This window comes from Dermatophagoides farinae, chromosome 4 (assembly GCF_024713945.1).
Source record: "Dermatophagoides farinae isolate YC_2012a chromosome 4, ASM2471394v1, whole genome shotgun sequence".
NCBI lineage: Eukaryota > Metazoa > Arthropoda > Arachnida > Sarcoptiformes > Pyroglyphidae > Dermatophagoides > Dermatophagoides farinae.
Genome location: NC_134680.1, coordinates 830,005 through 845,066, shown reverse-complemented (window position 1 = coordinate 845,066; position 15,062 = coordinate 830,005). Strand labels below are relative to the sequence as shown.

General features: G+C 29.6%; 1 protein-coding gene across 1 annotated transcript; it reads left to right on the top strand.

The window, feature by feature from the left end:
• Nucleotides 1–171: 171 nt before the first annotated feature.
• On the top strand, nt 172–13,876 carry LOC124500292 (neural-cadherin-like). Its single transcript, XM_075730623.1, is given in 10 exon segments — nt 172–296; nt 2,698–3,283; nt 3,285–3,969; nt 4,457–5,218; nt 5,290–6,015; nt 6,146–6,563; nt 8,888–9,171; nt 9,253–9,549; nt 12,655–13,146; nt 13,480–13,876. Coding segments are annotated over 9 exon segments (4,176 nt in total). The 5' UTR covers nt 172–296; nt 2,698–2,800; the 3' UTR covers nt 13,509–13,876.
• The last annotated feature ends 1,186 nt before the right edge of the window (nt 13,877–15,062 follow it).

Here is a 15,062-nt window from a genome sequence, read left to right as displayed (position 1 = left end):
TCGTGAACAACAGAAACAATATCAGATACCAATTATTGTCAATGATTCTGGTTATCCATCATTATCATCAACATCAATTGTGACCATAACCATTGATGATATTAATGATAATGATATGAAAGATGGATGGAAAAATGTTTATGTTTTTTACATTGATCAACAACAACAACAACAACAACATGGAAAACAACGGAAAATAAAAACAAACGACAAAAACGTAAACGACGACGACGATGATGATGATGATGATGAAATGTTGACGAATCACCAATAACGGTAACGAATCAAGCGAAAAGGTTTGTGTGTCATTAAACATTTACATTCGATTTTCTTTTTCGGTTAAAATAGGCACACAGAATTTGATACAAGAAAATGTGAATGATTTATCATTTTTTTGGTTGTTTAGGTTGTTTGAATTTTTTTTTTTGCTGTTTTTGCTTCTGATAATCTGATCCATCATTCTTAGTTTTTTTTTGTTTGTTTCTGGTTTACTTTTACGGTAGCCAGAAAAAAAACTGTCCAGATCCACTAGGTTCCAAGGTTCCATTTTTTCCAGTGTTTCATCATCGTCATCGATATATTTGTATTTATACACACATGGAAAAACATTTATTGAGATCAAACGAGTGTGAATCAACTTTTTTTTTATTTTGTTCGTTGAATCAAAAAGTTAGAAAAGAACGAAAAAAACAACGAGAGAGAGTGAAGAATTTAAAGATTCCAGAATTTCGCAATACATTATAACCCTTTTTATTTATATAATATGAATGGATGGAATTTTTATTTTTATTTTTTTTATTACATTCTATCCATTCAGAATTTAAAAAAAATGATTCTGTGTTTTTGTTTTCGTTTTGTTTGTTTTTTTTCTTTTCCGGTTCTTCATTCTTTCACACTGTGTTATATAGAGATGTCAAGTCCATGTGGCCTTTTCATCTCGCTCTCTCTCTGTATCTGTTTTCCATGTGTGGGTGTGTGTGTGTGAAAAATTCTTCTTTATGATGAAGAACAATCTAATGAATGAAATTCTTTTTGCCATATTCTGGCTCTTTCATTTTTTTTTTCGTTTTGTTTTTGTTTTCAGCCGATTTGATTTCATTTTCCAATTCTTAATGTTTCTGTTTTGATGAAATAAATAAATAAAAAAAATGAAAATTCTTTTCATTCACATTCACAATAACAACAACATGATAATCGCCGGAAAAATATTATCCGACCGACCGGTTTTTTTTGGTTATATTTACAAAAAAAAAAATGTTCCCGGTCGATTGAATGTAAAATGAAGGGAAATGATATTTATATGAATGAAAATATAATATTGATTCGAAACTTTTATGTGTGTAACGTTATTTGTGTATTTTTGTTATTATTATCATATATCAGATTTTTTTTTTGTTTGTTTCGTCGTCGTCTTCGTTTTTGTTACATTCATTTCCATTTTATTTTATTTCATTTCATTTTTTTTTTCAAAATAAAACGACGATGATGACGGCTACGACGACGACGACTATATATTCCCATATGAGTCATGAATTATCTTGTGTGTGTGTGTGTGTGTATGCCACATTATGATTATATTTTTCATCATCATCATCATCATTTTTAGCACTCGGAATTTATGAAGATGGAGAACAACAACGTTTTCTTTTTTTTCCATTCTCTTTTATCATTACGTAATTTATGCAAAAAGCTTCGCTAACCATACGTTAAGAAACAAAAGAGAAAAAAAAAATCAAAGAAAAAGAATCATCCATTTCCATACATATATATATATATATATGGACTAACTGATTAGATTTTTCTCTTTTTCGAATATTCTTGCCATCTGATTCTTCTTTTTATTTTCATGTAATCTGGTGTCGTTTTTGGTGTGATGTATGCTCATCAAGAAAATCAATTCTTGCTCGTTCTGTACCGCCAATGATTATGATGATGATGATGGCCCATTTGCTCATTGAAATTTTTCAAATGATGATGATGATGATGGTGATTTTTATTTGCTTCCACTTTCACAAATTTATTTAACTTTAGTGGCATCGGTGATGGTGATGTGTGAATGGCAATGATGGTAATTTTTATTTTATTTTTTTTTCTGTGAGACAAAAAAAAATCGAATTTCATCACACACATCGATACTATCGATACTATTTTTTATATTTGTGAAAAAAGGATTGAAAATGACAAATTTTTCATCATCATCTCATCATTAAATTTCTTTTTGTAAATTGATAATCTATCTTGTTGTCTCACTATCTCTGTGACTCGCTTTTTCATTGGTAGGATCAAAAAAAAAAAAAAAAAAAAAAATGCCCAAAGATGAATGGTCTCAATGGTAATTTGAAAGAAGAAGAAAAAAAACATAGCGAAAAAGTGAAAGTAAAAGGTCTGCCCGAAAAAAAGTAAAAAAAAAAAATCCATTGAGACCATCCATTTGATCCATCATCATCCATTTCATATAAATGTACTGTGTGAGTGGGTGTACGAAGATGATGATGGAAAAAATTGAATTGTATCTGGGTCTGAATTTTTTTTTTCGTTTTTTTTTTCATTTCACTCACTACTACTACACTGTGTAATGTATAATTATGTCGTTCGAATATTTTTTTTTTTTTTTTACTTTTTTTTGGAACACCAAAGATAATTTTTTTTCTTTTTTTCTCTTCTTTTTCTTCTTTTCCGATCCCGATGAAAAAAAAGCCTTTATCGACCGATCGAATTGGGCCAAATTAATGTAGAGGATCCGGATGATTGGGATGTTGGTGATAAAAAATTTTCTTGGCTAGAAGAACCGCCATCATCAATGGCAACGGCAACGTCATCTTCAAATGTTAAGAATGATTTCTATATCGATTCAAATCGTGGACAAGTTATAGCCAGACGAAAACTTTCACAAGGATTACATAAGCTTAAATTTCAAGTATTTGATCGACGTTATCAACATATGGTACAATCAACGATGAATATTATGGCCAAATCATTATCATTTGATGTAATAATCAATTCTGGTTCATTACGTATCACTAAACCAATGGACGTTATAGAATTCATAAAGATTTGGGATTGGAATCAGCGACGAAAAATTACTAGCCATAAAGAACGATTAGAATTGTGTTTAAAACATTTATTTGATTGTGATTGGTTAGCAATTGTATCGATAAAATCAAATGCAAAACATTCATCATTGGATATACGATATGCAGCAAGAAAAAATGATCAATATTTATCCGCTGTTTATCTAAATTCAATGGCTCGAATAGCTGGCCATCGAATTAGTATGGAAACCAAATCTTACAATCAGTCAATTTGGTATTAATGAATGTATGATGAGTGAACAAGAAGAAAATCCACGACAACATCAATGTATTGAATCATCGAATGGTTGTATGACCGAAACATTGATTGATTGGACCAATCCATATGAATTAATTGATGCAAATTTTACATCATTTATCGGTATTAATATTGTGACAAAAATCAAGTGCCAATGTTTTTATGATCATCTATTGACATATCTAGTTGATTATAAATTTGACTGTGATATTGATCAAACACTTTGTCAACCACCATCATCATCATTATCATCATCGCCAATGTGTTATCAACATGATCGAATCAATCTTTTTACACGTAGCCTAATGACATCGATCACTAATCTTAATTTTCGTTGTCTTTTTAACAATTTTTATTATAATCATCAACAACAACAACAACAACAGCAACAGAATCGAGATCAAATTGTACAATCAGCAACAAATATACGGTCATTCAAATCGGATGGTGTAATATGGCTAGATCCATTACCAATTTGTAGTCATAGTAAAAATGTTTTCAGTGTACAAATATCAACAACTGATCCTAATGGAATCATTTTCTACTATGGACCAATCATATCATCATCATCATCAATGTATGAAGCCGGTATTGAACAATCAGATGAAACGGATTTCATGTTTCTTGAATTGGTCAATGGTTTGTTTTTATTCATTTTATACTTCTTTTATATCCACACAATCATTCATTTGTATTGTCCATTTTCTTCATATCGATAAGATAGACGGTTGATTTGATTTGATTTTGTCGTTGTTCTATAAATGAACACACCGATATATGTATAGTAAAATCGATGATGATTGAGTTCTTTGACTCGAAATTTTTTTTCTTCCTTTTTTCCATCACTTTCAAATTTCCGAACTAGAATTCTCTGGAGATATCATATGGACTGTGTGTTCGTTTTTGTAGAACTAGTAGTAGTACATTATATGACGACGATTGATGATGAAAAAGAGAAATTTTTTTTTTCTTTTGTGAGATGATTCGATTTGATTTATACTTGATTGGATTTTCTTTTCTCTTTTTTTTTCTCTTACTAAACTTGCTTTTATTCATTCTTTCAATTCTTTACACAATTTACAATACAATATACAATATAATAATAATTTATTTTTCAAAAATCTAGGATCACCTCGATTACTATTTGATTTTGGTTCCGGTATTCAAGAAATAACTATTAATATTGAAAATGGACATTTAAATGATGGAAATTGGCATCAATTGGACATACAATTTGATTCAAATTCCGTACATTTAATGTTTGATGCTTGTATTCATCATTTTCATGTTGAACGATCATCATCGTTGAATAATGATGATGATTTATATCATTATCATCATCAGCAGCAACAGCAGCACTATAAAAGTTCATCATCATCATCATCAAGATACTACATGGACATTGATCGAATAATATTGATGGAAAAATGTCAAAATTATTCGATTATAACAAAATTTCAACATGTTTTGAATGTAAATTCACCATTACAATTGGGTGGTATTGAATTATTGACAACAAAATCAATGAATGTATCTAAAATGATGTTGAAAAATCAGGAACAAAAATCGAAATTTACATCGACAGATTTTAATGATGATGATGATGATGATCCTGAAAAATCGATATTGCCACCGTTTATAATGTCGGCAATTTTTAATCAACCATTACCATCAATGGAATCATCATCATCGATCCTTCATTCTTCTTCATATCATCATCATTATTATCATCATAAGCCACCAGCACCACCATCACCATCATCATCGACTATACGAAAACGTATTGTTGGTTTCAATGGATGTATGAAAAATGTTATATTTAACAATCATATTTATGATCTCATCAATGTACATCATTCATACAATACACAAATTGGATGTCATTCATGTAAGTTTAATTTTTTATTTTGTTGAAATTTTTTTTTCAAAAAATTCTTATTTTCTTTTGTTATATCGTAGCTCAATCATTGTGTGCATTTCTTGATAAAAAATGTCTTAATAATGGCTATTGTGATGGTAGCTATAATCATGTAAAATGTTATTGCCCACGAGGTTTTTATGGTGAACAATGTGAACAAATTGATCGACCTATATTGTTTTTGCAGAAAAGTTTCTTACAACTTTCATTAAAACCTATGAATAGTGATTTGATGCAACAACAATCTACATTTGATAGGACAGAATTCTATCATACCGATTATGATAATGGATTTGTAACAAAAATTGATTTTTATTTTCGTACCCGACAATGGCAGAATCAAATTATAAAATTGATTGGCCAGGCAAACAATGTGCGCACATATTGTTTGATTGAAATTCGTGAAGCGCGTATTGTATTTCGTTTTAATCTTCATCCATCTGGTATTAAATCATCTGAACATCGATTATCAATTGATTCATTTCTAGTAAACGATGGACGTTGGCATCATGTACGAGCCATACGTTTGGGACAATCGGCACAATTAATTCTTGATAATGGTGGTATTGGAAAAATTGTACGTTATTTTCCACCATTGAATAATTTTAATGAATATAATAATCATCGACGATTAAAATATGGTTCATCGTCATCGAATGATGGATATTTCCGTTTCGATATGAATAGCGAACAAATCATAATCGGTGGTGATGTCAGTTCTCTATCAACCATTGGTGCAACAAACATTATGGATGATTTTGCTGATGGTATTTGCTTTCAAATGATTTGTTCTTGTTTTATTTTGTAAATCAAATTCTGTCAGCCCTAATCTAATCTAATCTCTCTTTTTCTTTTTTTTCCATGTTTTTTTTTGTTCTGTTTTCATTCGGAAAAAAGGCTGCCTTAGTGATCTGAAGATAAACGACATTGACATTTCATTGGGTGATTTTATTCATCCATTCAATACGATTGACCGTCAAAATGATAATGTTGATGGTAGAAGAAAAGATGAAGAAATAATCAATGGACAATGGACGAAAGATGGTTCATCATTAAGCCATTCGAACATTAACTTGATGGTTATACGAAAAAATCAACATAAGACAACGACAACAATAATGAAACATGGAGCCAATGTCAAATCAAACAACGACAACGATGATAAACGAAATAAAGAAATGATCATTGAAATTTCGATAACCAGTCAACAAAATATTCGTAACGGATGTCAATCACCGCCGATCAATTCTTGTATTGAATTACATTGTCGAAAACCATTCATCTGTATCGATGAATGGATGGTTGCAAAATGCAGGTCAGTTAATGTCAATTTTTTTTTATCTTTTTTTTCTTTCTGGTTTTATTCATTTTCAATTTTTTTTCTTTTCATTCACTGTCAATTTTTTTTGCTGATTTAGCAAAAAAAAAAAAAGAAAAAATCCAAAATATCGATTCACTAAGGTGTATTTGTGTTGAAAAATCATACCGTAATGAACTGAATGAATTTCTCTGTTTTTTTTTCGTTCATTCATTCATTCATTCATCATCGATATTATTAGGTGTGAAAATTCAACATATTCTGGTTATTATGACACATATGATGATGAGAGAAGGAAAAATTTTCTTTAAATATTCATTGGAACATCGTTATCCATGTTGTTGTTGTTGTTATTGTTGAAAGTGAAAAGTTTTCACAAAATTGTAGTGAAAAAAAACAAAACAACAAAAAGTTCCAGGAATAATTTTCATCATCATTTGATTTTATGGAATCATTTTTTTATCATTTGATTCGTACTACACACATTCACTGATCACACTGTTTGTTGATCATTATAGTTTCATTCAATTCGTATTTTTTTCTTTCTCAAATCTTTTTCATTTTATTTTGAATCGTTTATTTTTTTGTTGCTTGTTTGTTCATTTTTTTTCTCACTTTTTTCAATATCGATTCATGTGTAGTAAGTAAATTGGAGAAAATTTCATTCTCATTTTTACATTTAAACGAAAAAATACAAGAATTCCATAAACTTTTATGCCCAAATGATGGGCCAAAAAAAAAACGAAAACGAAAACGACGATCCAGAACCAAAAAAACATTTTATTTATTTATAATGATGATGATTTTTTGTTTTTGTTGTTTGAAATGTGAAATGAAATGAAATGAAATTCTTGTTGATAATTACAATATGAATATAAATTTTTCATTTTCGTTTGAAATGAAAATCTTTTTGTTTGTTTTTTTTTTTTTTTGGTTTTGGTTTGAAAATTCATTGGAATTTTTTTTTATTTTTCGCCATAATAATAACAACGATGATGATGATGATGATGATATTTATTATTTACATTTTTTTATGATTTCGATAAATAGTAAATAAAAAACAACAACAACAACAACTATACTTGCATGATGAGAAAAATTTAAATTTTAATAATGTGTGTGTGTGTGTGTGTGTGTGTGCGTTACCCGAGAAAATAACCGTTTGGATGAATTTTTTTATGTTGTTGTTTTTTTTCCTTTTTGGAATGTGTAAAAAAAAAAAATTTTCAGCTCTTGGAAAATGAAACTTTCGATCTAAAACTCTAGCTTATGGTTGGTTCTTTGTAGGATTTTTTTTTTGTTCATATTAAAAGTTTGTTTTTTTTTTCTTCTTTCTGTTTGCGTCGATATTAGATTTTTTTTTCTTTTCTTTTTTTTTTCTTAAATAAAAAACTTAATGAAACTTGAAACGAAAAGAGGTGAACAACAGCAACTGTGAAGAAATGAATGAATAACTGAAATTAAAATGTTTTTTTTTCGATATAGATGAAAAGATTCATTCATTCATTTTTTTTTGATGACGACGATAATGATGAATTTTAAATTTTGAATACAATTTCTCAAGAATCGATGATAATGAGATTTGAATGACGTATTTGCAATGTTCAATATCTATCTCTTTAAATCACGAGTGGTTGTATATAATTATAAACGATGTATATAATTGAATCACCACTTGACCTCTATCATCATCAACATCATCATCATCATCGAAATCAGCGGCAGCAGCAGCATTATTTTCATCTGAATTCAGATCGATGTCCACTGCTTGTGTGTGTATGTCATGAGTTTTTCCATGGAAAAAAAATTTAAATTCGACTATTTTAACTTGAATTTATTTATTTTTTTTGGCCGTTGTCGATGTTGTTATTGTTGTTTTGAATTGATTGAATTCTCGAAAATAAAAACTAGTACACAGTAATAATAATGAAGATTTTGAGAAGAGATTAACTCTTCAATTGAAAACAGGCTGAATATTTTGAATCCTTGATATACATAATAATAATAATGAATAAGTGGCTTATTGTTTGTAATTAGATATCAAAGAATAATGAAATTCTGAAATTCTTGTTTTTTTATTTACTTGAATCAATCGATTCTTGATGACTATATAATATTATTATTAATGATGATTCTTTTTTCTTTGATTTCTTATCCACTTTTTTTTGTTATATATTTGTGTGTGTGTGTATGAAACGGTGATGGTGGTGGTTTTTTGTATTTTTGATTTGTAATTTCTCCCATCAACATATGATGATTATCGATATTGGCTTTCCATTTGCTGCTAAATGCAACTAAAATTCCACCAAATGAACACATAGATGTCCCAAAGGATATATTGAAAGTAATGATGGAAAAAATTGTATCAAAAATAATATTGCTGCTGCAAAAGAATATTGTCATCGACAACGACTGAATTTACCTTGTGGTACTGTTGCTATTGGTGATGGATGTAGTAATATAATTTCATCATCATCATCAATAATTGATCGACAACAAAATCGTCAGATGATGTCAAAATTGTATGGACAAAATGATTCATCATCAGCATCACCTAATAATGGCATTCTATACAATCGTTTATTCTCTACCGATTATTTCAATGGTAAAAAATTTTTTTCTGCCTCTCTCTTTCTCTCTAATTCTGATTTTTTTTTGTTTAACAAAAATCAAAACACATCTATAGATCCACATTGTTCCGATCAATCACCATCATCATCATTATCAGCTGAACAGCCACCACAATCATTGGAAGATAATGATCGACAGCTACTAGAAGAACATTATTTGATTGATGAATTATCATCATCATCAACATCGGATGTTGACGATTCAGTGGCAAACAAAAATAATCGATTGATGAATCAAAGAAAAAAAACCAATAACAAACAACCATCAATATTGAATGCACAAAAATTTCAATTAGAATATTATGGCCTATTCTTTATTGTATTAATCATATTGATTCCATTGAATATACCATGTAAGTGAATTATTTAAGAATTTGTTGTCTTTGTTGATAATATGTTGTCATTGTCATAAAATAATCGATATCGAATCTAAATCGAAAATTTTTCCTTCATTTGCTGTTAGTTAGTCATAGTTTGTTTTATGTGATACACAATGAATGAATCAAGAATCAATTCTTTACACTATCACATTCATTATTATATATTCATTTTAGTGTGAATCGTATATATAAATATCGTGTTTGAATATTCTTTTTCATCGATAGAAAACACTCGAACTAAACAAGAAACAAGAAGAAAACAATGAATGTGAAGACAAACGATGACTTTTTCAATACGTTTTTGTCGTAAATGTTGTTGTTGTTGTTGTTGTCATTTATCATTGTTTCTTTTTCGTAAACATAATTTGCAAAAACATTGAACAGAGAAAACGGAGAGATAGAGAGAAAACAAAACTCATCAAGCATTTATTTGACCGAAAAGAATTTGATGATGATAATGTTGTTGACTTGTATATAAAAATAAAGTCAAAATCAAGTCAAGTGTTATTGAAAATTTGCATTTTTTTCCATTTCGATTTGTGAATGTGAATCTTTACTCGTTTTTGTTTTTGTGTCTCAAAATAATAATGATGATGTAGATTGATTTTTACAATTTCCGACATTCATGATCATCATAATGATAATGATGATTGAACGTTTGTTGTTGTTGCCAAAATGTGAATGAATTTTGAAAAATTCTAAAAAATGGTCATTCAAGTGTGTTTGTGTGCAGTTGATTTTTGTTTTTCTGGCTCATTTCTGATTCATTTCACTTGATTTTTATGTGTTTCTTTTATTCTATCGTATGGAATAATCGATCATCAATATTATTATTATTATTGGTGATTGTGAATTTTTTTTCAAAATTTATCATTTCCATTTTAGATTTGATTAAATTAAATTCTTTGTTGTTTTCTTTGTTTCTTTTTTTTCATTTTGTCCATTCATTCATGATGAAATTGGTGAATGAGATGGCCAAAAATACGACCACCGACGACCTTTTATGATATATCAATCTAAATCTAGATATTTTTTTTTTTTTTTTGATTTGATTTGAAACTGTAAAACAATTTTTCTTTCCAGTCAGTCATATCATCTTAATTTCATCTTTTGGTCTAGTTTTTTCTTCTTTTATTTCGAAATGGAAAATAAATTTTCTCTACAAACACACACACACACAAACGAATGAACGAATACAATGGTGAAATATAGAATTTATATTCTCGATGTGGTTTTTTTTCTCACTGGTTAGAAATTCATTGTTGACAATGACATATATAGTGGGAGTAAGAGAAGAGACAGGCCAGGATGATGATGATGATGAAGAAGATTTCGTTTTTTTCATTTTGGTTTTGTTCTTTTTTTCCTACTATGATAAAATGAATGAACTCACTGTGATTGTTGTTGTATATAATATATATATACTTACTGGATTGTATGTGAATAACCATTTTATCCATTTACTTTTTTCAAAATGGATAATGATGCGATGATAATAATAATAAAAAATTATTGTTATAAATAATTGTCGAACAAGACTACTACGACGACGACGAAAAGATAACCAAAATAAAAAGCAAAGAAAAAAACAAAAACCAAAAAAAAAACCCTATGGTTTGAATGTGAAACGAACCGCAAACACAAACCAAAAAGAAGACGAGAAGATTCTACTAAATCCTGAACACTTGGTTCTTGGCTATTCTTTATTCTATCCAGTTTTTTTTATGGATATCCATTTTTTTCTGATTCGTGTATATAACACACTTTCATTATGATGATGATAGTTTTTTGGTTTTTTGTTTACGATTTATATCCAAAGATTCATTTGCAATTTCATTTATTCGCCGTTAAACAATAACTAAAAAAAAAAAAAAATGAAATAAAATAAAATTTCAACCATTCATGGTCATCAGATACCGGAAATCATTGTTTTCCGGATTTTTTTTCGCTCTCGAATATCTCGAGTTTCAACATTTTTACATCATTTTTGGTCATTCGTTATTTGTTGTGAATAAATTCATTTCCGATTATATATACTGGATTAAGTGTTTTATTCCGTATTGTCAATTTCAATTTCAATTGTCCATGTGTTGATGTGTGTGTGTGTGTGGTAATTAAAAACAAAAACAACAACAACAACGACAACACTTGATCCTTAAACCAATGGTGGATGAGTGGACTTGACTATTTTTTTCGTTCCATTTCTCCCTTTCGTGATCATTGATGATTTTGTCTCGTTTGTTTGTTTGAAATGTTCTTTTTTGTTGTTGTTGTCAACATTATCAGGTTAATTCATTTGACGATGATGATTATCTAAATGGTGAAAATAATAAATAAATGTTGTCGGTTGTGTATATGTGTATATGTGTGTGTGTGTTAATTATGAAATGAATTGAACTTAATCCATTTGGACATTGTCAAAAGTCTTTCTCTATAGAGCAACCCGAAATATATTATAATATATTACAAAGCAACAAAAAGTTGACAACCTACAAAAAACAAAATGATGATGAAGAATATTTTTTATTATTATTATTATGAAAAAAAATGTTTGTTCTTGTCTCAAATCAAATTCTTTTTGATTCTTTCTTTCTTTTTTTTTTGATTATTCTGGATCTGGTTATTACATTATTATCATCATTATGTGATTATGAATGTAGGCGATGATGATGATGATGATAATGTATTTTTTCCGGGTCTGGTGTTTTTTTTTTGGTTATTATTCTGGATTTTTATTTTTATTTTTTGTCTTTTGTATGCTAGAATTCTTCGGGTCGTTGATTTGGATTGCTGGTGTTTCATTGTTGAATATTTATGTGAATGATGTGCACGATTATCATGTATATATACAATTTATTGTTTGATTTTGATTTTCAACGAAAACAAAACAAAAAAAAAGAAAGAATGAAAGAAAGAAAAACCTGTGACATTTGTATGTTTTTTTTGTGGTTAGAAAAATTACAATTTTAATATAAAAACGCGATTCAGAATCAGAATTCTTGCGATTCTGGATATTCCATTCGAGTTCATCTCCTGTCATATATGCTAATGATATTCCAATTTTTATTTTTCTTTCAGTTCTCATATATATTGGTTATATTTGTTGGCGTAATCGACGACGACATCGACGACAACAACAACAACAACATAATGGTGATGATAATGAAAATGATCAAGATGATGGACAAACAAATCATCAAATAATTGAATCAGATTTACGTACAAATATCAGTGGTCAAACAAAATCCGATAATTTAAATGAAGATTTTCGTGAAAATATTATCTATTATCATGATGAAGGTGGTGGTGAATGTGATATCGGTGTCTATGATATGTATCCATTACGTATACAAATTCATCATCAATCGATTAATGAACAAACAACATCTGCGACAGCAGTGGCCAATATTCAACATTCATCTCATCACCATCATTCACATCATCAATTAGAGCCATCAATCATTGATTCATTGTCATCACCACTACCGCCACCACCACCACCAACAACAGCAATGATGATGAACAATAATAAATTATCGACAATTCAACAACAACAACAACAAAGTCCTGGTAAGTATATTGAATATATTTAAATTAACAAACAAATAAGTCATCACCATTGTCATTCATTGGAATTTGGTCTGTGTGTGTGTGTGTGTTGAATTACGTTATCATCATCATCATCACCATCATTGGCAATGATTCGAAATTCAAATTTCTTTACATTTCGTTTCACTAACTCATCGACCAATAACAATGATGAACGACAATCATGATGACAATTGGTGATGTGTTTTATTTATTATTTATTTATTCATTAAAACTTATTTTTTCTTTCTTTTCTCTTTTTTTTTCTCTTTCTTTTTTTCGATTCTGAAAATTGTCTTTTGTGTATTTATATAGAAGTTTGGCAAGAATTGACTGTTATTTGATGCTTATTCCACTGTACACAATGTCGCCAATGATGATGAAATGGAATAATAATCGTAAGGATTTTTTTTTCCTCATGACGATTGATTTTTTTTTATATTCATTTGCAAAATAACAAAACTGTGTGTGTGTGTGTCTGTAACCGAAAATGGTAAATGAACAAAAAAAAAAAAAAAAAATTCATCATTGATTGTGCATGTGTGTGTGTGTGTAAATGATGAAAATGAATTGAATTTTTTTTTCGGTTGTTGTTGTTGTTGGAAAATTAAATGAAATGATGATAAAAAACAAAACATTGATGGTGGGCGTTTTGTAATCCAATGGCATGAATATGAAATGAAATGAAATGAATAAAAATTGAAGGAATTTACTTACCATTTTCTCATAATTATTCTCATCATCATTATTGGAATGATTCTATTCGTATGTAGATGGATGGATGGATGGGAAAAAAATGAATATAAATTCCCAAATGAGAATATTGAGGTTCTATAACAATTGGTCGAACACAAAAAGGTCGAACACAAAATGGTCGAACACAAAAAGGTCGAAAACCCCTATCCCCTTAAAGAGCGCTTAAATGAGTGAGCGCTTATCGAAAACGGTTAAAATGTACACATGTAGGCCTATGAGTAGCTCGCTTAAGAAGCAGAGCATGGGAATGGGATGGCCTATGGAGATCGGCACGCACGTTATGAAGATTTTAACGTAATGTCAGTGTCGGCTTTTCCCTTATTCAATGCGGGAAACGTCAGTGTCGACTTTTCCCGCATCCAATGTGGATAACGTCAGTGTTGACTTTTTCCCGCAATCAATGCGGAAAACGTCAGTGTTGACTTTTTCCGGTATTTAATGTGGATAACGTCAGTGTTGACTTTTTCCGGTATTTAATGTGGAGAACGTCAGTGTTGACTTTTTCCGGTATTTAATGTGGATAACGTCAGTGTTGACTTTTTCCGGTATCCAATGTGGTTAACTTGATCAACTCTTGGTTCGAATACTTGATGGTTGGAAGCAAAAAAGTGTTTTACACATTTGTCGCAGGAAATTTCCTTGTCTTTGGAAATTATTATATACAAACGTCATTCTACTAGTCTATGTCGCTTAGCGTAACTGGCTATGCTTTTACACTCTGCAAGTGCTTGCACTGTGTATTAACTTGGCATTTTATGCGGCGAAGCTGAATCGGCGATTCCTACTTATTTTCAGTACAAACATAACTATTTAGCATGAGCTACTCAGTGTGTGTGTGTCTGAACATATCGAACAGTGGGGAAAACTTTTGAATGCCTCTGAACAGTTCGTCCAGCTCAGAGCTAAAAGCCACTTCTAAAAAACGCATTCTGTGGTATGTAGTTTTGACAATGCTTTTTTTCATTGTTCTAGCTCAGCACACGTTGCTGCCAACATTGCCAAGATCAGTAATTTCAAATCTACGATCCAATTCATTAATCAGGGTATCAATTTCTGACTCATTAGGTCCGGTAACAATAATATCATCAACATACAGAAGAAGAACGATATTTTCCCGTTTAAACAAAAATCGTTCTGATATG